The following is a 22,787-nucleotide window of genomic DNA, read 5'->3' on the forward strand; positions in this document are numbered from 1 at the left end:
TTTTTCTGTACATCATTTTAAATCTGAGCATGAAAGCTCAATAACAGATTTAATTGATGACATACTTAAACATCCGTCTCTGCACATTACTTAAGCATAACCTCGAGAGCTTTTTGCCTCACATCAGTGAAATTATACACTGTTTCTATGCAGTTTTCCATACATAGAGCTGTGCAGACTTCCTCCAAGTGTTTATTTTAACAAACATAATCAGAGACAAACAGGTGAGTGTCCAGTGGGGGCACCCTTCCCCACGATACTGAGAGCCAGAGCTAAACCGGAGTCTAATTTTGTGCAACATTGAAGCGAACACGCAGTGCGAGGCTGCTCAGTAGGCAGATCGAGTTTGATCCAACACATATTGACAGGTATGTGTGGGTACGAGCCTTTGCAGTGAGGTAAAGTTGGTTGTGTGGGTTAGGAGAGGAAGTACAAAACACAGGCTGCTGGTGCCAACAACACCCCCTGAAACGCACACACAGAAACACAGACACACACACACGTGTGCGCTCACACTTGTGCCACCTACCCAGATGAAAGAGTTGGCTCTGTGGCAGACCACTGCGCGGCCCTCTTGAGGGTTACTGCTGCTATTTCTGGGATAAGGAGTCAGCAGGCAGGCCTGTGTGTATTGTACAGCGTGTTATTTCGCAGGCATTGGAGTATGTTCCATATCTGAAGAGAATGTGTGCGAGTGACTCCTGCTGCAATCACACTGAGGCTTGAGCTTCATTATTAAGTAAACACACACACAGACACACACACAGTCCTCCGAGGGGAGAAACCACAGCCTCGGATTGCTGAAGAGTCTTAATGTCAACAACTGCCTCTAAAAGCACAAGTGTTTGTGGCTGAGCAGCAGTTTAAGATAAGCCGAAGGCTACTGAACGGAAAGACTGATATCATCGCAGCAGAATGTGCTTGCTGTAATGGTGACTGATGGCACGTTCACGAATTAATCAAGAGGGGTAAAAAATGAAATATGGAAGCAGCAGGTGAAGAAGACACTTGTGATAAAATGTTTCATAAGAGAAGCGATGCAGGAACGAGGGAGGCATGTTTGAGATGATTTACAGTAAGAGAGAAGACATGTTGGGGAAAAAGCACAGGTGGTAAAGGAAGAAGAAGAATGATGCAATGAATGATGCGATCTGCAGTCACGGAGACAAGAAATTACACAAAGAGCAGAGGCTTCATTTTAACAGCGAATCATGGTGTTAGTCATGATTTGGGCTTCTAAGTATTTTAGTTTTAGTTGACTAAATATCATGAGATCATAGTAGACTAAATATAAACTCAGACTGTCGTGTTTTTACCAGTGTGGCGCTCCACACAGTCTGCAAAGTTTTCTTGAGATCATTTATGAAATGTGTCCATGTGTCTGCTCTTTCTTCCTCCCAAGCACTGACGCTCTGTCATGCTGTCGTGAGAAACGGGGATCTAATTCATCGCTACTTCTGATTGGTCTTATCGCTCCAGAGTATTTTCATCTCATCAATGAAAATGTCAGCACATTTCGTCATAGTTTTCTGTCCTCGTGCGTTAGTTTTTGTTTAGTTATCATCTTGTTTTGATGAAACAGCTTATTGGTCAACTGGAAACCCTTCTAAACAACTTCAGTCTTTTTTACTTGTGCTGTCTTTGACCTTTAGCATGCTAACTGAGGTCTGTAGAGTCTGAGATGGAGCTCTGGGGTTTTTTCTCAGTTTCTCTGAGCAGTGCACGGTGTGACTTCCGGCTGAATTGGATGGGACGTCCAATCCTGGGATCTTTAAGTCTGACGTCAGTAGCCATTTCCGGGACCAAACTCCGCTTCAGATCCCAAAGTCAAACGAACACTGCGGCATCACTGAGAGTTATAAACTGTCTAAATTCTTTCATCTTTAATAAAATGATCAGCGTTGCTGCTTTACTAGGTTTAACTATTAAGTTTAACATCCATGAAAACAGAATTTATGAAGTTTAACAGAGTTAGAAGTTAGCAGGAAGTTAGCTCGCTAGCTTCCACCTAAACATGATATAGCATGTTTTGACTGAGAGATTTCTGAAAAATTCAAACGTACAGCTCTGCTATCACTTCCAACATAAATGAAGACAGAAAACTAAACAGCAGTGACGTTTGTAGGGTTACTGAAGTTGGGCTAGCTGGTATATAATGATGTGCTACGTGGTGGCTAGCTACACAGCTATGTTAGCATAGCATAAACACAGTGAAGCTGGAGGACGAATGCTAACTTTTTTCCACTTGATAAAAGTTAACGTGAGGGTTCCCGATGGTTAGGGACAAATGCAATCGCATGGCAGGATGCTGTAAACCAGCGGTCCCCAACACCCGGGCAGGTCCGTGAGTCATTTTGTGAGTGGATTAATTTTTTTGTATTCATCCGCGACACCTTAAAGGCCGGTCTGTGAAAATATTGTCGGACATATGGCGCAAAAAAGGTTGGGGACCGCTGCTGTAAACGTACCAAACTTCAGTCAGGAGAACACTGAGATAATCCATCCACAATACAAGGTTAGTCATTAATATACTGCTGCATGGCTGTAGTTACATCATAAGGGTTTAAAAACTGAGCTTTAAAATGAACAGTGGTAATAAAAACCGAGAGAAGCCGACAGTGATCACTGACTGTTTTTAGGGGCTTGTTCAGATTAAACACAAAACATTAAAACATGTTAAAAACACAACAGCCTTGTAGTTTGGACCAGAAAGCAGAGTTCACACGTCATCACTTAAAGACCGGATTAGCAGCTGTTTTGAATGGTTTCCACTTGGCAATAATCTTTCTTACTGCACAACGATGGACTTTAACGGTTTATAAATGACCTTATAACCCTGATAAGCTTGATGAACAGCAACAGTTGCTTCTCTCAGATGTCTTTCCAAACTGCCAAAACATCTGCTTTCATCCAGGTGCCCACACTTACCGATGATGATTAATTAGTGCATGTGAATAGCATCACCTGGTTGCAGTCCAGGTGTACTTTGTTTTTGACTCGCTGCTTCTGCAATTTGGCTTAGTTTTTGTTATCAAAGAGACATAAAGACAAAAACCATTTTATTTCACACAACCAATTCACTCAGGTGAGTCCCTCAGTTTACTGCAACTTTTTAATTTGGCTACTTTTTCAGGCACACTTGCCAGCACCTGGCAGGAGGCCAAACAAATAAAAAGCCAGAAATCAGAAAGCAATAAACCTTATGCTGTGATTAGATTTACAGCAATCTTATTTGGACATGTGTAGCGAGGAAAAAAAAGAAAAGCTTTTGTCTGATGAAACATAATTTGATTTAGCAGCGTGCAGCCAGTGAGTTTGGGACATTAGCAGAGCAGGGTGCTGGAAGCTGCCAAGACCGTCTCACCCAGGCGCCCACCCAGGTGGGGAGGAATTGATTTTATATGGTAAAGAAAATATTTTGCACTTAACTTCCTTTCTGTCCACTACAAAATGCCAAAATCTGATTTAGCAAGAGAGACTAAAGCATGCAAATCAGATTTCTACTGCATTGTTTTAAATATCCTTTTCTGTTCTGTCCACTCCTCTAAAATATCATTGCAGCTTTATTCAGTCGATATGATAATCATATAAAGTGCAATGGAAATGATTATGTCTATAAATGAGAAGTTATTGTAGGCTATTAAGGGAACAGTTATAATACATGTTTTTATCTACACTTCCAACAAAGCTGAAAAGGATAAATGTCCTTCTGCACAGTGCACATCGCTGCTCTGCACACACATAAGAATGCAAGCTCACGGGGTGATGTGTGAGGTCGTAATACGGCCAAAAATTGAACTATTTAATGCACCTTCCTTTTACTGATATGATTTTGTTTATTGGGGTTGTTGCTGCCGTGTTGGGTTAAAGAAAAATGTTCCCAAAGCTGCTGGATTTCTGCTCGTCCATTTGATCCTTGAGTATGGATTTATGCACGTAAGCAACCCGAGCCAACAGCTGGAACAGTTTTATGCAATGCAGAGTCGGTTCACCTAGCAGCTCGGTTTTACTGTCTTCTAGTAAAAACACAGACTTACTGTATGCACAGGGCTGCCAGTTGCTGATGCACGCTATTCAGCACAGAGGAGAAAAAAGTAGAAGTTAGGTACCAGTTGTGGGGCATCTGCCTCCATGATATCTAAATGCAAACTTATCAAAGCCAGAGAAGGACATCCAGACTGAGCTTTACTCGGTAATAGCACCAAACTTTAAAAAAGCATCTATTGTAAAGGTCCAATTAGTCCAAGACAAATTGGCTTTTTCTTTATTTTTTAGAAAACAATTTCAGCACTATCAAACAATATCATATGAACATATTATTACTATTTAAAACATTCTTTGTTCCCCATTTCTTTGTCTGATTTATTGCCTTGCTATCAATCACCAGAACAGCTCCAGTTCCATCCTGAAACTTTTGGTTTTGATCAAGAGAAACAAAACGATGAAACATGGAATATGTCCTGTGTGTGTGATCAGTGATTCGTGCTTCTGAGCAGAGTTAAAATCTGTGTTAGTAGGTTACACTCTCAGCAAATGTCAACCACAAGAGACACGCCTGAAGTGTGAGTACAAAGTGTGTGTGTGTGAATCTACAGGCTTGCAGACGTTCACACTGGTACACTTGAGTTTGCATGAGCCTCTGTTCAAGAGCGTTGGCTCAATGCTCGTGCAGAAACTTTGACTTGTGTTCATGCGTGTGCTGTTGTGTGTTTTTATGTCAGCAGAAAGCGTGAGAACCAGGTCGGTCTCCCGAGAAGAAGAAAAACAGTGAAACGATGGAGTGATGAATAAATGAGGGCAGGAGCAATGAGAAGAAAGAAGAAAAAGAAATGCTGATGCCGACAGGTCAGTGGTAACGGCTCTCTGAGCTAATTACACGAGGCTAAGAGCAAACTTCAGTCGTACTGCACAGAGTTACAGCCAATTAAAAACAGTATAAAGGGGAGCAGATGGTCAGGGATGTTGGGCAGTGCAGGAGAAATGGTTTTGCTATATTGGACCTTTTCTCACTGTGGTTTCATATAAACTGCTGGTGTGCTGCTTCCGTCTTAAATCTGGTGCTTTATGATGCACACACACACACACACACACACACTCTTGTAATTGCACACAATGCATGCCGTGCCCAACTGTAAGGCAGTTATCCAAAACTGTTGTCACGTTGGGCCCATCAGTACTCTCACTGTTAAGATAAATTATTTGAGTGGGTGACAAATTTCCTGCTGTGATCTTCCAGCTAGTCTCCATCAGGCGTGTGTGCTTTGGTGTGTTTTCATGGGTGCGTGTTAATTAGGAGCAAGCTTTCACGACTCGATTAAATGAAGGGAATCTTTGATCGTTCCTTCTTTGCCCTCTCACGGGTACAAACTCCAAAACAGCCTTAGGACACAAAGAGTGTGAGGGTGGAGGAGCGAGTGGAGGTGAAGGAGAGAGGGAGCGTAGGAACCAGGAGAGGCAGCGCTGGTTTCTCTGTCTGCTGGCTCGTTCACGTGCTCACAGACGTCTGTGGTTCATAACACCTTCTGACCTCTGCGTCCTCTTCACTTCTCAGCAGCTCAGTTACATTTGGTGAAGCTCAGCCCTGCTTTTGTTCCACTCATCCTGCTGCAGCACGTCCAACAAGTGGAGGTGTTCATACAGCCAGCATAGCTCTGATCTGTCCATGGAGACCCCTCAGTGATGTAATACCTAATAATAAAATGCATGTGAGCTAGTGAACGTCCCATCAGCTGGGCCTAATAAAAATGAACAAATGTTAGCATAATATGCAAAATTAAGCTTTAATAATGTCAAAATAGAGACATTATTATTATTGTTTTTACACCAGGAGTAACTACATTTGGAGAGAAGGATGGAGAGCCAGGCCGTCAGCTGCAATGCTAATAATCTCTGAATGATCTCGTAATATAAAACTAGCTGCCCAGCAAATCATGACAAACTAGTTGAGTCCAGTTTTTGTGTAACTTGGCTTCTTGACAGCTGCCTTTCCGCTCAGATGATTTCTGATGAGGCTTCAGTGAACAGCAGATGGATCAGCTGAAGGTCCAAATGCAGATCTCAGGTCCTTGCTGGTTTTTTCCTGCTTCTTAAGGACGTGACTTTTAGGTTTTTAGGTGCCTGAAAAAATGATTTCAAATTTGTTCTTTGCTAAGATTTCTGGGTTTTATGTGTAGACAAAACACCAGTTCATCCCATCTCGTAGGTGTGTTTTTTAAATCCCTGAATGATTCATAGTCCAGAGTTAATTGTCTTAACAAGCAAGTAGACATTCTTTTGAAAATGCTCAGGCAGGAGGACTAGACTAAACATGAGTGGGGGGAAAGCCAGTGCCCACAGAAAAACTTTAACAGCCCTTCAGAGAGCCTGGACCAGCTCAAGACCAGTTTAAATGAGTCTGCATCCTTGGAAAAAGCAAAATACAGAGAATATAGAGACGCTGGCTCAAGACTTTTGCACATGTGATGGAAATTTCTTTTATGTATGTATGTATATATGAATGTATACATATGAATATAAATAAACACAAAACACCAGACTACATGTTGTTTAGCCTTTATTAAATAATAATAATAATCATAATAATAATAATAATAACATTAAAAAAAGAAATTTTTCTGTACAAAGTCTACAAACAACAGTTTGAATAATCTGGCCAGTGCCGTAGGTTTGTGTTGATGTAGTGTACATATGTGTGTCTGTCATTAGTGTGTGTGTGTGTGTGTGTCCATCGAGACAGAAGAGGTAATACTATGTGGACTTCCAGAAGGAATGAGTGAGTAAAGTCACGCAGGAGGAGAGACAACTTCATGAGCGTGTGTGTCTCATTGTTTCTATAGAACTGTTGCAATATATTCTCTAGTCATGTGTGTGTGTGTGTGTGTGTGTGTGTGTGTGTGTGTGAAACAGAGAGAGTAAGATATCAGTTGGGAGAGAGAAAGAGTGAGAGAGAGCAAGCAAGAGAGACATAATGAGAGAGCTCCAAGGCACTTGGAAAACAGTCCAATGAAAACACAGTTAGATGGACAGAAAACTCTCCGTCTCCCTCCATTGTTCCCTTCCTTCATCTCTCTTTCAACACCTTTTACTATTCCCTTCATCTTCTTTGTTTATTTTTCCTTAATAGGCCTCCTGGCTATATCGATGCTTGCCCTTGAAAGAGGAGAGAGGAAGACAGAGAGAAAGAACGGGGGCTGCAGGCAAAGATGCACCGAGCGCGACTCGTTCTCCTCCTACATCCCCCCTTGTTTCCTCTGCTCTTTGAGTTTACACCGTAGAAGATAACAACGTGATATTTCACAGATTCAAAAGAAAATCAAAACCTACTTCCTAGGATTAAGGTTTCATCTGTAAAAGAAAGAGGCGGAGTTCAGCGTTTAGTCCTCCAGTCTGAAGTCGTGTGTGTCTCTCATCATCCACCTGTCCTCCTCACGCTCATCTTCTATCTTTTATTTTGTTTGCTCTTTACTTTCGCAGTCTTTGGATACGCTCACATGCACAGAATAACTGGATTGGATATTAATTTAATTAAAGTTGATTTAATGTTCCCAGTTGAAACTTTTTGGATGGATTTTCTTCTATTAAAAAATATTAATTATGCTCAGTAATTTCTTATTCCATACACAAAATAACACAGGTGAAGTTTGCATTAGAAAAATCTATATTTCCCCAAACTTTTCTCTGTCTGAACACAAGGTTTGCAGATATTTTTAACATCAGTGTTTTTTTGTTAGAGCACTTCGGGGAACATTAAAGCCGACCTCGAGTCGGCAGGACTCCAACCAAACATGGTTTCTTTTTTAGAAATGTCAAACAAATTACTGGGCGTTGATTAGATATTCATTTGCAGCACTTTCATAAATGATTAAACCTGTGATAGAAGCTGCATCTTTATCCTGCTTTTCACAGGCTGCATCACAAAGTAAAACCTGTGTTTTTTGTCAAATTTGCACGTTTACCTGCTTTTTCTTTTGCAGTCTCACTAAATGTTTTGCCACCAATAACATTTCTTTATTTTGTGACTCAATTGCGTGCATGAAATACAAACAAAATAGAAACACAACAGCAGAAACACACCTGGGATGCTATCAGCTGTCGAAGATACCTATAAGAAAGGCTCAGTTTAGGCTAAACGATCGATTGCTTGGTATTTCTTTTGAATAACACATTTGGCACTTGCATGTAAACACAACCATTTATTTGTCTTTGCCTCTGTCTTCCTCTCTACCTCTGTGTGTGTGTGTGTGTGTGTGTGTGTGCCTCCTCCTGTTTATCAGTCTCTCCAGCAGCACTGGCCCTCCTCGATGGCTGTCCTCCGATACAGCGTATACTGTAGTTAGCTTAAGGCTCGATTGTGTGTCCAAAAAAGTCGACGGTGCGATTTCCGTTCTCCTCCTGTAGTCTTTCTTTCGCCTTTCATCTTTGAGCGGCCTTTGTTTAGAAGGGTAAAGTTAAGAGTGGTGGATAAGCGGCGTGACGACTCATCGCTCTTAATCCCCGCAGCCCTACCGTGCACATACAAGGCTCTTTGGCAATCCATAGGTTGCAATAAAACAATCACTGACATTTTCTTCACACAGTGTCTGTCCATCATTTGGGCATCGTACAGTTTGGAAAGCAAAAAAATAGAGATATATACCAAAAACAAACTCTAGAATACTGAATCTAAAGCACGACTCCATAACAGCATGTTAGATTTTGATAAACCTCTGATTTTCTGCCTTACTTTATCTTGCCTCTACTCTTTGTAAAGACTGATAATCTGTAATGGAAAATAGGCCAAAATAGCTAGTAAAGGACTGAAAGAACACGTAAGACCGTGGAGTCCAACACAAAGCTAAAATAAAAGGCTAAAAAAATGGCATAAGAGCTCTACAGGGCGGCTACGAACTGAAGCTGGCTTTTCTTTACCTTTTTTTCCCCAAAGAGACACAAGTCTAAAACAGAACAAAAACAGTCACCATTACTCTTCTATGCCACTGGTTTCACGAAGCGCAGACCGGGGCAGACAAAGGAGCGAGCGAGCGCCACATGGCAGGCTAATGGACGTTAAAAACTCACAGAACTCATATCCAACACTTTCAGAAACAAACCAAAAAAAAGAAAAGAAAATGTCCTTTTTCATACTCCTTTCCTTCTTTGCCATTAGAAATCTAGATCATTTGAGTTGTGTGGTTCAATATCTTTTTAAACTTTTTTTGGGGGGGGGTTAGGCATTCACTTGATATGTGTTGATTTCAGTCAAAAATGACCCACTGAACCGACCCACTGGTGCCCTGTGGAACATGCTTCTGCTGTTCGCGCTGAAGTTTCACGTCTGCGTCAGTCACGAGGGCGGATCATCAAATTCCTTTCTTCATCAAGAATCCCAACACTTTAGCCCAGACTGTGCTGCCATTTGTAGTCCAAATGTCCAGACTGTCACAGGTGCTGTAGTCCATTCTTCTCGATGTCATCCCAGTGGCTCGTGGGTAATATTCAATGGTAGATCGATCATTAATACTCTTTTTTTTTTCATTCCTTCATTCAATCACAGGCTTTTAGAATCGAGCAGGCTGTCTCCTGCAGGCAGAGGAGAAAATGGACTATAGGCGGGGGGAGACGGGGGTCACATGTTCCCCTAGTTTAGGCCTCGTAGCATGTAGGGGAGATAAAGATCACAAGTTCCCACTGGCACATAGACAATCGGGGAAACTCCGGGTTCACCCCGTTAGACATCAGAGCAAGGGGTTAGCGGGGCATTAGGTAGGGGACACGGGGGTCGAGATTACAGATAGTGCTTCGTTTTCAAATTGTCTGAGAACAAGATGACTTGCGGGGGCTCGCGTCTTCCCCCACCATCACTCTCCAGAGTTCCCCTCTGAGTCCTCATGCCTCTGAGCAGCACCTCTGCTGGTTCATCTTAACTTTATGCTTGATCCCGTCGTACAGCTCAAAGTTGTAGTTCTCCAGTGTCGTGGAGGAGCGCGAGGAGAGCCCGCTGTAGGAGCACGTGCAGTAGAGGAGGAATCCCGCGCACACCGCTCCCAGCAGGACGCCTAACGAGCTCATCACGATGATGGTGAGGAGGATCGGGTCGAGCGTGTACAGCCAGGCATTGTCCTTGTCCTTCTCTGACACCAAGGTGACGGAGGGGGGGTCCATGTTGGAGGAGGGGGTGGAGAAGGAGGATGGCCACCCTGGGAACACATAGTCTGGAGAGAAAATAGGAAATCTTAGCAAGCTGATGTATTCAAGACCACAGTTGTTATTGATTAGCAACTTTGGAAAACGTAATGCAATTAATTACTCTAAAGGTACGATCTGGTGCATGTGGTGAGGGCTGAAGTGTGCACTCCTACTTAGTAAGGCAATCGGGCTAATCCGAATAATGAATGTGTACACACGAACGAGCCAATCCACAATTAAGTGCTGCATTTGGAGTGTTTTATGGAAGCACACACTGCAGACAAGCAGGAAAGCTGTAAACAGACAGTAAACAGACTTGTTTAGCGAGCTAAAAGCTGAGTACTCTCGTCTTGTTTCTGTCAAGGGGCTGAAAGAAACAAGGAGCAGTGGGCACACACACACATGTAATCTGTGATTGTTACAGACAGATGTTTTTCTCGGTGCCCAGAAGGAAGCTGTCTGTCTCACTTTGTCTGCCGTGGAACATGAAAGAGGAGGAGGACGAGGAAGAACGCACACCGTATGCACACGCAGACATGCGCTTTTGCCAGCTCGCTCACACTCGTCTCCTTTCTTTGCACACAGCAGAGATTGTCTGTCACCGTTGCCACGGGCTCTTTTCTGGAGGAGCCATAGGCACGCCTGTCCTTAAAGAGCAATTTCACTTGTCTTTGGGTGAGACTTGTAAAACAGCCAGTATAGCCCGAGGCTGCGAGGAGAGAGGAGGATAACCTCACCTTCGTTGATGGGGGGCTTGTGGTTGAAAACAGGATCTTTTTCAAAATCTATTGGCCTGGGATCTGTTAAAGAGACAGAAAGAATAACAGTATTAATCTAAACCGTCTGGAGCTACTCCAGAGTCCCGCCGCGATAACGTCGCTCCGTGTCTACGCTGCATTTGTAGATGGGTATCAAACAGCTCAAAGAGTTTAAACTTTCTGAAGAGATCAGGGAAGAAAGCTCCTCCAAACTGTTTTGTTCCGCGCTCGGTCTATCGGCGAAAAACAACATCCAGTCTTACTGAACTCTTCTCCCAGACTACCTGCGTAAAGCCAGCAACTTCCATTATGTGATAAGCATCAGTGCTCTTTTTTTATTTGCTTAGAAATGAAAAGAAAGACGCGAGTGGAGGCTGAATTTTAAAAAATGAAAGCACACAAAACGGTTTCATAGAAAAATATTACCTTTATTACCTTCACATTCACCACAGTTTATTTTCTTTTTATTCCAAGACCGTGAAATTCAACAAGCTAAAATACCACTTTAAATGTTCGAGGCAGGCCAGAGTGCAAGGCTTTGGAGGTTTTGAGGGCTCGATTCTTCTTCAGTTTTATTCAAGGAAATTGACGTTACAGTCCCCAGAAATAAATGGAGCAATATCTGAGCAGCTGATAATCATTTACTGCCAGAGCAGAGGAATCAAAAACACATTATGAAGTGAAACTGTAATAGATATTCAGAAGATAAAAGGTGAAAAACTCATTTAGAACATATGAAAAAAGCTTCATTTCCTCAATTAGATAAAGATGTTCGTCTGTGAGACAGTTTTGGCATCTTGCGATTACACCTTCAATAAACTGCATTTACAAACTTTGCATATTTTCTTCAAAGCTTACAGATGAATTCCTTTAAATGACACCTGCTGCACTATTCGCTCATGAATGTCGTAGAACTGAGTTTAAACGAAAGACGGTTTTCTAAAAATGGATTTTCAAACCCAATTAGAGAACAAACTAAAGGAATTAACCAAATTTTAATTTCATTTCAAATATTAAAACGACAAACAAATCCTATGCTAATTGAGTGCATTCAATTAAGCGAACAGTGGAGCGTTTCTAAATGTAGTTATTTGACTGACATCAATATTTAATGTCCTCAAAGTGCATGACATTGAAAGACAACCATCAAATCTTGACAAAGGCAGAGAAAGTGCACAAAAGCAATATAACAGCAATGTGGCTTAGGCCGGGGATGAAGAAGTTTACAGCCTCAAGGCTGATTTTACTCAGGCGGAGCGAGTGAACTAAACTCAGCTTCATCTGAGGCCGTGTTTCAAAATCATCAAGCCTCTCTGCTTCCAACAGATTTACAGAAGAAACATTTAATTCATTAAAAAATAAAAAACAAAGCTATACACTAAAGTAAGATAAATCTCAACGTGTGGTTGTATCTAAATTTACAATCAAGCTGAAAGCATGAAAGGTTGCAAAACTAAAAAGTGATTAAAGAGAGCGTCGGCAGCAGACTTTAATGAATTAATACTCTCGTGTAATTAGATGTAAAAACAGTGCAGTTATTCAGAAGTTAATGAACCCAGTAGCCGTGCTGTAATTATGTTTTAAAGGTTCCTACTGAAATGCAAAAGACGACACGTCTGTAAATCTGCTGCCTGACTACAGACCCTCCACGCTCTAAATTCTCCTTTTTCACTGCAAGCATTGACAAAACATTAAATCACTTAAAGAAAGATAAGAAGAAAAAATCAGGATAAAAACCAGAGGTTTGGACGCTCTTTGGATGACTGCTGAACGCTTTCTAATGATCCTGGCTGAAAGCCCTCGGGCGAGGATCCTGAGAAGAATCATCGCATGGATCTGAAAGGAGATTAAAACTCCCTGTAGCCCCATTTTATCTCCCTTCTCCAATTAGTAAAGAGAAAAATAAAAAAGGATCTTTTTTATTCAGGAAGAGACAGGGATGGCTCTTTGGCACCATTCGCTGTTCCAGAGGGGCCCGAGGACCTGTTAGAGTGCTTGTACGATAATATTTCCACAGGAGGAGGAGGAAAGAGAGAAAAAATAGAGATGGCCTCAGGGCTAGAAATGCTTACCGCAGGGCTTTATGAATGCAATCAGCTCCATTATCTAATTAGAATTATTAAAAGGCTTCAAAGTAGTCTGTGATGGAGAAGGGAGAGAGAGAGAGGGAGGCTGATTTATAAGGGCCGCATGAAAAGACGCCAGAAACTTGCAAAAGTTCGATAGAGAGTGAGAGAGAGTGCAGGGGAAAAGTGCACGGGTAGCACAACATAAATACACCCGTATATCATTCTTCTATTTGAATCCAGCCCCACATTGATTGGGTTATGGCACAAGGCTGCTAGAATGAGTCATATAATGTGTAAATCATACGCGAGTCGATTGATATGGAAGGGAGAGGGGCTCGGCACACTGGAAATGGATATGCAAGCACAAAATAACTAAAATACTTGTTGACTAAGGCACAAAACAGCATTTTATAAGATGCAGCATGATGAAATAAGCCAATATGGGGAATATCTGCAGTGTGGAAAAAATGCATGAAACAATGATTTTGATAACGGTGTTTTGAGAGCTTGCTGCAAATCTGGGTTCTTGGCTAATAGAGGTCTGTGGTGGTTAGATGGCGTTTGCTCGTCTGTGTGTGTGTGTGCAGTGCAGTGAGGCTTCATCACGCTGTCTATTCTGCCAAAAGACTTCTTTCATCTGCTTTTGTGTTTGAAACAACCTGCCCTCCTCCATCTATTCTCTCTTTCCTTCAATCCAAACCACAACCTGCCTCCCTGTTAGCCTCCCTCTTAGAGTAAAAGAAAGATCTATCTTTAGAAAGTATAGAGAGCATTTTTTTCCTTTTACTTCTTTCATCTCCCTCCATCTCTGGGCACATTCTTTGGAGAAAAAGGGGGCTCGCTTAATGGGCCCTTCTCCTCTGAGAGATTTTGCTCCCCTCCATTTCTGCCTCTCATTTTCTCTCCTGTGTTTTTCACTGGGAGGATTTGCAATGAAGGGAAGGAGAAGAACAGGAACAAGTGGGTTTTGATAAAAAGGCTCAGGGATTTGGGCATGAACAAAATGATGTAGGGGGTAGAGATGCTGTGAAGTCCACTCTGATACACCGTCAGCTTCACAATCTAGATAGATTTTTTCTGACATCATGTGAGCATTCTTCATAAAACACGTTAACACTTTAGATTTGCTTTATTATGAGCTCCTATCTTATTCAAACTAGAAGCTTTAAAAGAGCTTTCAAAGCTTTCAAAACACTAAATGACACCGAATAGTTTTTTTCATCCCAGTGTGCAGAATCAATATAATTTTTAGTCAGCAAGTATAAAAACAACTATAGTGTGACTAGTGTGCACCAGCAACACAGAAGGACAGAAAGAACATTAATCAATTCATGAAAAGATTCACAGTAGATGTAAGTAAATTAAAAAGAAAAGTGCTCATGTTCTCTACACTGCAAAAATATGAACCCGCTAATCAGAAATGCATCATGTTACACTTGCTGATTAAATACACAATCAAACTTATGAAAGCAGTCCTGTTAAAATGCCAAGTAAGACGAAACATTCAATTCATTTCAATGTTGTTAGTATTCAAACAATAGTCACATCAAGGTCTTTATAGTCAAAAATAAAGACCTACAGAGAAAACCCCAACAATCAGACACCCCCTATAACCAAGCACCTGGCGACAATGGGAAGGAAAAACTCCCTTTTAACAGGAAGTTACCTCCGGCAGAACCAGGCTCGGGGAGGGGCGGGGCCATCTGCCGTGACCGGTTAGGGGTGAGAGCTTTCTTTAATATGACTTGTAACTTGTATAGTTCAATTTAAAAACAAACTGTTAACGTTTCGGAGGGAATAAATAAATAAAGAAATAATGAAATAATGTGGTTGCACGTCCTTTTATAACTGGTTTGCATAGAAAATTAACCAATGACATTCAAAATCATGCCAAACAGTAGTCAGCACACACCTGCCATCGGTTAAAGAGATTCTGACTACAATCAAATAAAGTTCAGCTGGTCTAACACGACTTTTCTGACACTTGCTTAGTTAACACTTTGTTACTGACTAAAAGAGACCGGGTGCCCCTCCAAAGTGGTCAGGGAGGTTGCCAAGAGGCTGACCGCGACGTTAACCACACGTGACAACAATCTCTGCATCCTTCACTTCTTCCATAAGCGTGTGGGAAAATGTTCTACGGTCTGAATTCTGTGGCCACAGTCCAGAAAGTGCCCATCACCAAAACACCACCAGACCCACTGTGAAGCACGGTGATGGCAGCATCATAGTTTGGAGCTGTTTTTCTTCAGCTGGCACTGGGGAACTTAAATAAATAGTAGTCAAGGTGCAGGGAACAAGTCTCAAATACCAACCAACGTTGGTGCAAAACCTTCAGGTGTCTGCTAGAAAGTTCTAGATCGATATGAATTTCACCAAGTCATCAAAAATATCATCACCAGAAAAGCTGAACCCAAAAGAAAACCTGTGGGGTGACCTGAGGAGGGCTGTGCACAGGCGACACCCTCACAACCTGACCGGTTTGGAGAGGGTCAATAATGTTAATTTACGATGTGCCATGCTGACAGAGTACTACCTCCAAAATGCTGTGTAATGCAACCAGCTTACTTTAAATGTGACATTTCCCTCCTTTTAAGGATTTTAGTTTGTTTCCCATGTGAACTGTACAGGATAAACTGTCGGTCACATTAAAGATGGAAAATGTGGGAAATTATTTATCTCGGTCTCAATAAAACCTGAAATTTTAACAGGTGTGTCGACTTTTTCTATCCACTACACAGACCATCATTGCAGTGAGTGACAGATGCCGATTAGGGGTGTAACAGTTCAGAAGCAGACACTAAATTTGCGATACATCCACGGCCTCGTTCGTTAGACCTCACCGCCGCTGCGCTCTCATCTTGTTATTGATATGTTATGGAGATGATGTAAAAGTTAAGAGCATCAACTCAGTGCAAGACTGTAAATACAGACAGACCATACGTGACAGCCATGGCAGACTAACTGCAGGGTCACGTCTGGTACATTAGCCAAGCTTTGCTGTAAAATCCAGTTTAAATGAGCGTCTGTTTACTGGAGCATTTTTGTGTTAGTATAAACAGCATGCGTTTGCAAATATGGGATGAATATTAGCAGCTGACAGATAGAGTTTGCGTCCTGTAATGATGTGCTAAATAGACATGACTTTGTATTGCTTATGATAGCTGGTCATGTGGAGCTGATTAAAAGCAGCTGTTACCTACAGGAGAGGATTAGGGCCACTGAAGATGAAAAAGTGACGACTCGAAAATATTTTCCTCAGTGGCCCTAATCCTCCCGTCCAGTGATGTCCTTAATTCAAAAGAAACATGAACTGTACCGTGGATCTGGAGAATCGTTACACCCCTAACAGAAAATACATAAATAAAAAGTTACATTGTTGCTGCACTAGAATCAGTCGGCAGTCTTTAAGCAGATAAATGATTTTCCAAAAGGCTTCAGTTGTAAAATGCTCTTTATCAAAGCAAGTTTGGTCTCATTTATTGGACTGGATACCAGTGTTGGATGTGTTAGAAACAAAAAAGGCCTTGGTAATTATGTGCAGAAAGTAAAGACTGTTTGTAGATTGTTGTATTTGCAGAGATTTAAGAAAAATAATATTCCACATTCAAATGATGCACGATAGTACTTCTTTTCTTTTTGTTTCATTCACCCAACCTAATGTGTGCAAGACATACACGGGTGTTTAGTTTGAACATTGACAGACACAGGCATCAGATTATCCACGAGATCCAGGCAACAAACTGTAGAGTCAAACTGCATCCATTCAGACTCTTACTGGACAGAGGCACTACCTCATATCGGAGGTTATAGGTTTAAAGCACGTTTTTTTTAAAAGGCATATCCAGAATGTAATGAAAAACACACTCAAAGTAACATGTGAGACTTGAAAATCTCAGAAGTGTCCGTGCATATATTGGTGCGCGTGTTTCAGCTGATGTGATGCGACGTGAGCCGTCTCAGAGCTGCAGGGTGCATGTGCAGCTGTCTATCTGTCACAGCTGGACGGGCAACACTAATTCTTCCTGTTTTTTTGTTATTAATCTGTCTCTGTCACTATCTCAGTCTCGCAAACACATGTGGGCAAATAAAATTGGGCTTCATTCAGTCCCGGAGAAGCAGCCATCACTCTTAATGCTGCACACAAACACAGCGTGTCTTTTCTACCTGTGTGTAAATCCTTCCTCTGTCTGACGGGTATCTGGAGACAGGCAATGTCCAAGCTGCAGATCAGAGCGGGGCAGACAGACAGATCCTGCTCTGACATTTACTGAAGGTGGGGGATATGCTGTTACAACCCTGACATTGTACGCTGCATGTAAATGCAGTGTGTGTCATCCACAGCCTGTTATTCATACTACCTTTACTGTGATTTACTGTGGTCATAATCCAGCTCGCTTTCAGGGTTCAGGTACAGAAGCCAGTCTACGCTCGACATCAAAAAAATTGCCCCACAGTGTCGTTATCAGGCCCTCTTCAGCCATCAGAAATACAACCGAAGCTCTGTCATCTGCTCTTCAGGGGTACAGTTTAATGTCAGGACTTCTTTCTACCAGTTTAGTGTACACCGATCAGTTAATTAGATCATTCGTCAGCAACGTGCACTGGAGTGCCTCTGAGCAGATCCTCATCAGTGAAGAGCAGTGATTATGCTGAATACGGCTTCTTTTCACACCCCTTGATTGCTTCATTTAAAAAACATACTATTAAATCAGATGGGCCTTTTCAACACTGGGAGTCGTAGCTGTCCTCTTTCTCCAGTGATATGGTGAGCATGGGTTCCAGACTCGGCCCGGTGCTTGGGTTCAGGTTGTTTTGGTTAGGGCTATGGATCAGATTACAGCCTGGGTTTTGGCTCTGGTACCAGTTTTGGCGACCTTGCTGATATGGCAGTTGGTTGTTGCGGTACGTCACCGAATGATGATGACTACTGCTGGTCTTCTTGGTCGCCCAGTGGTACCGGTGGCAGCACAGTATCACCAGCACGGTTATACTGACCAGCACCAAGAGGGCACCGCCTCCCGCCAACACATAGTACCAGAAGGCAGGGACTGGCTGCACCACCACTGTGTCTACTGTGGGCTCCATTCCAGATATGGCACCCCCTGGAGGGCAGGAGGACACATTACTGGTTGGCTCAGTAGATGAGCAAGGCAGGCATGCAGACTGCATTAAAGAGTTCAGATTTAGAGATCTATGTTCACTTCACCCCTGTCAGAGTGTGAGTAAGCATGGCAGGTCTGTCAAGCTCTGAGCATCTCCACACACTGAAGCATGCTGCTGCAGTAAAAGTGACACTTTTTCAAACATTATAACTTCAAACTGCAACACTAACATGCTTGGCTAACTTTCCTATTAATAATAATGAGTTTTATTTAAGGCAAACACACTTTGTTCTGGTAATAAACTAAATATATTAGTTTGGCTATCAGCTCACGTATGCTAATAGTCGTTTATGTTAGAAAAGCCTCCTTATCATAATTAACAATATTAAAACTAGAATGACTGTTTAGTTGGACTCTAATTTGTGGTTTCGTTCCTAATTCTACTTGGACAGAATTTTCCACCTGGACCCTGAAAAGGCTTCTGAATGTGGCCGAAATACCTTCTTAAAAAAGATGGCAGCATTTGATATCTTCTTTATTTGCACATCTTTCACATCTATAATTAACGTGTGAGAATCCAGACTGTTTGTAAGGGGAAATTTAGCTCATTATATCCATATTTAAAATGTGTTTTGCAGCACTTTAAAAGAATTCATTACGAAAACTAGGAGCGTTCAAAGTCTTCTGAGGACAGAAGCAGAACATTTTTGCTTATTCAGCTTTTATTAGAGCTAATTTATTATAGCGTTTGCCTAAAATCATTGTAAAATTGGAGAGAACAAAGAGCTTGACAGACCTAACAACAGAAGCAGGGGTCATTTACTCTACAGGGCAGTGTGCCGAAACTCTCGTGCTCGCCGCTATTTAAAGGTAGGAAAATAAATCAGGCAAAAACCACTTTAGCTTTAACATTTTGCTGTGTGTTAATATTTAAACAACCAATTAAAGGCTTCATTTCTTATAAAATATTTAACTTACTGTAACTCTTCTCTCTCTTTTTTTGATTTATGCAAACATCACAAGCATTAGCTGCACATTGACACGCAAAGGCCCATGCCATGCGTTCAGATTGGATCAGAGAATGCAAAGCCTTGATTATGCAGTGCTTGGGCGACTTGAACAAAGGGCGGGGAGTGTTAAGTGGGTGTATTTGCTGGGATGCGGCATTTTTATCGGGGCAAGATCAGACCGAAGTTGAGTGCGGAGAGAAAGAGATGGAGAGGGAGAGGGGGAAATTACAGGGGCAGAGAAAGGATAAGAAAGAAGGCATTATTGGAGGAAAGAATGGAGTGAAATAGAGAGGGGTGGTAGAAAGTGAGAGGAGAGAGGGTGCAAGGGTGGGGAAGAGAAGGCAGGGCGCTAATCCTGCCATGATATCTTTAATCCTGCATTAAAGGGTTTGTCTGAAAGTTCAATACTCTGTCAACTCGCAGTGAAAGAAACCCGCTGAGAGAGAGGTTATAGAAGAGAGAGAGAGAGAAAGGAAAGGGGGAGAATAAAGGAAAGACGGTGCATGAGCAAGAAAGACAGGAAGGAAAAAAGAGGAAATAGAACTGAGGCGAGCGAGGACTAGATGGGATGAGAGAGAAGGAGAAAAAAAGAGCTGAAATAAGAGATGGAGGAGAGTTGCAAAGCAGGATACAAAACCTCACGGAACCAGTAAGCTTAATTTAGTCTTTTTTTGAAGTTCAGACGCACTCTTTAAGGGTTTAAAATTGGCTGTGATTGTAAAGCTGCGCTGCACGGAGAGTCTTCCCACCGGTGGATTAACTGACAAATAATTTCCAGGGCTGAAAAAGTTGACCGTTACTTTGCTTTTTGAGGTAGCAAAGGGGAATGGCTGCTAAAGCTAAAACGTGTAGCTTTCAAGGGATGCTTGGTAACTACAGCTTCTGAATCACTTAATTAGCATCAAAGCCGGCCTCTCACTTCACAAACAAAACAGAAAACCAGAGTAAGCCCCTTTTCTCTGTGTAGACGCACGAGTGTGTGTGCAATAATCAACCGATAGCTTCCAACAGACACTTTCAAATGTTTCTGCGAGCGTCTTCTTAACATCAAACTTTTTCTAAATATATGTATGTATATTTTTACTGTACATTTTAATCCACCGGGAAGATTTTATAGTAAAAAACTTGCCGTCTGTCTGGACTATAATGTGTAGTGAACGCTCTACGAATTAAATACGAGTGCTGCCAAATCAGCGTCTGACCAAATGCGATTTGTCACCATCTCCCCTTCTGTTCCTGAGTTATGGTTGCCATGTAATGACCACAAAAGTGTTTTTGCACAACATTATGATGTCGCAGTGAAGCTGACCTTTGTCCTTTTGGATATAAAGTATCGCCACTTTGTCATTTTATCCCATTAGACCTTTGTGTGACATTTTGTAATAATTAGCGTGTGACCTCTGAAGTCATGGCCAAAAGCTTGGTTTGTAAGGTGATCTTGACCTTTGACCACCAACATATAATCAGTTAACCTTTGAGTTCAAGACACAAATTTGAGGTATCAAATCACCGGACTGGCACAGATGGACAACCTGACAGCGCCTGACAGCGCCTGACACCGCGGCGTCGCCTTCACGGAGCCGACTGAGGCGTTTAGGAAAATGGCTGGTTGCTTATGAGTGCACTGAGTGTTTTTGCATCTGGCGACTGCTTGCAGCAGTACCCACAGGTCACCTGGCCGGGGGGCAACCAATCAAACAATCACTGACTTGTAGCGACTGCAGTCACTCTGCGAATGACTGGTAAATGTTTGCTGATATTTGCTGTCTTATTTATGAATGCAGACATATTGCCAACACATTGCAATCCAGGTCAGCCTCCACTGATGAGCACAACTTGTCTGCAGTTTGTGTCTTTGCATTAGGGACTCGACTCCACTGGCTGCCATCTGGTTTTATTCTACTTGTATATCTTTTTAAAAGGTTGCCGATGCCGCCCTGCAGCGACTACGCCACTGCGCATGGAGGAATTTCTGTTTTTGAGTTTCTGTCTGGATGCTGTATATGTAAACAACAGCAGCTTATGTCATCACAGGTAATCACTGTGATCATCTGTATTATCACAAACAGCTTTAATGTAATTGCCGACTCAGTCTTATTATCGTTTTTTCACCATCTCCATGCACCAAAGTTTCTTTGAAGATGGCATCTGACTGCTGGTGGTCTCAGAGCTGCAACAGTTTCAAAGGTAACAAGACTGTAAGTTCATATAGTGCAATCATTTTGGTTGTGCCGGGGTTTCCTGTTTTCCTTAAAATCAATTTAGAAATTCAGATTAAGCCTTCGTCACTGCCTCCTTTTAACAGAAGCTTTCCGTGACAGCATGAATATTTCTCACGGTCAACTTTAAAACTGTCAAAAACAACTACGCTTTGTTTGTCTCACATCGAGACACTAAGAAGAATAAACAACACCTGAGGTGTAACTTTATCTGCTCACCCAGAGAGAAACCCTAAAGGGGCTCAGATCACTTCTTAAAAGGAGAAATTTAATCCTTCTTTCTGGGGGTCAGGATCAAGAAATATGGTGTTTGTCAGAACCAGCAGCGTTGTCGTGCTGGGAGTCACATGACAGTTTAAGATAAAGCGAGGATTAGGTCAAATACTCGGGGTATGAGTCAGGTGATGTGAGTTTTCTGAACTTGTCTCCTGGGTTTCACTGGTGCTTGGATGGCTTTGTGTTTTCATTCAGCTTAATGTGCCGGACAACAAGAAGTGCTTCTCAGCGTTCACACTATGTGTTCATAGTTTTCACACACGCACGCACACACAAACAGAAATATTTGAGGAAACTAGCAACATAAAAGCAGAGTCCTCTGGTTTAAGCCTCAGCCTTCCATGAACCAAATCACCAAAAAGCCTTTATATTCTCCAAGTGGTCAAAAGTTTTGTTAGCATGAGGTAGAATCTGAAGTCCAGTTTCTATATGCAAGTCTTCAAAGAGACCAGCATGTGTATTTTGTGGGCGTCTAAACAAAAGCACAAACAGCTCGTGGTTTAGGTCCCAACCCAGACTTCAAAAACAAGAGATCCAGTAGCACAATCGCTCTAAGACTTTTTATCGTTTTTCAGACTGGCCTATTTCTGGATGAATGAGAGAGAAAAAAGGAAAGTTGGGTGTGATGTGCTCTGCATTTCATGTAAGGGGGATCAGGGACCAGAGGAGAGGGGACGGCAGGGAAAGGAGAAGGAAAGACAAAATGAGACGTAAATGAGTGTGGACCAGGAGCAGCTGGATGTGCAGGGAAAGAGGATGCTAAGCTGTTGAAATTGAATCAGGATAAAGGAAACTATGATGGGAAAGACTGATTATGAAGACAAATATGGATGGACTGATAAAAAGCTCTGCAATTTCACTGACACCAAAGAAACAGACCAGAAGCAGCAATTTAACCCTGACCCTGTGATTTAACCTTCATCCCTACATCATCTGAGAAATTGTTTATGGTTTAAAATGAAACACAACCTGAGTAAGAATTAAAAACTGTAACAAATATGGTTCAGTGCACTGCTCATATTTGAAACACCCTCTGTTACAGCTGCACATTGTTGCTAGTCAAGTGTTACTGTTGCAGTATGTATTCATGTGCGTGTTTGTTTGTGTGAAGGCAAAAAAATCTATTTTTACTCAAAAAAACTACAAAATCAAGTGTTTCAGCCCAGCATGCAAGGAGTCATGCCAG

The 22,787-nt window shown here is 42.0% G+C and overlaps 1 protein-coding gene across 1 annotated transcript in view; it reads right to left on the bottom strand.

The window, feature by feature from the left end:
- Positions 1-6,924: 6,924 nt before the first annotated feature.
- LOC102199112 (neuropilin-2-like) overlaps positions 6,925-22,787 on the bottom strand; it is a 90,976-nt gene continuing 75,113 nt past the window's right edge. The window contains exons 16-18 of the mRNA XM_013913501.1: positions 17,719-18,096; positions 10,902-10,964; positions 6,925-10,190 (exon numbers count right to left, since the gene is read on the bottom strand). Of these exons, the coding sequence (XP_013768955.1) occupies positions 9,865-10,190; positions 10,902-10,964; positions 17,719-18,096 (767 nt within the window). The 3' untranslated portion in view covers positions 6,925-9,864. The remainder of the gene's footprint in view (positions 10,191-10,901; positions 10,965-17,718; positions 18,097-22,787) is intronic.

Source organism: Pundamilia nyererei, unplaced genomic scaffold (assembly GCF_000239375.1).
Source record: "Pundamilia nyererei isolate P.nyererei 1_Seehausen unplaced genomic scaffold, PunNye1.0 scaffold00135, whole genome shotgun sequence".
NCBI classification, from domain to species: domain Eukaryota; kingdom Metazoa; phylum Chordata; class Actinopteri; order Cichliformes; family Cichlidae; genus Pundamilia; species Pundamilia nyererei.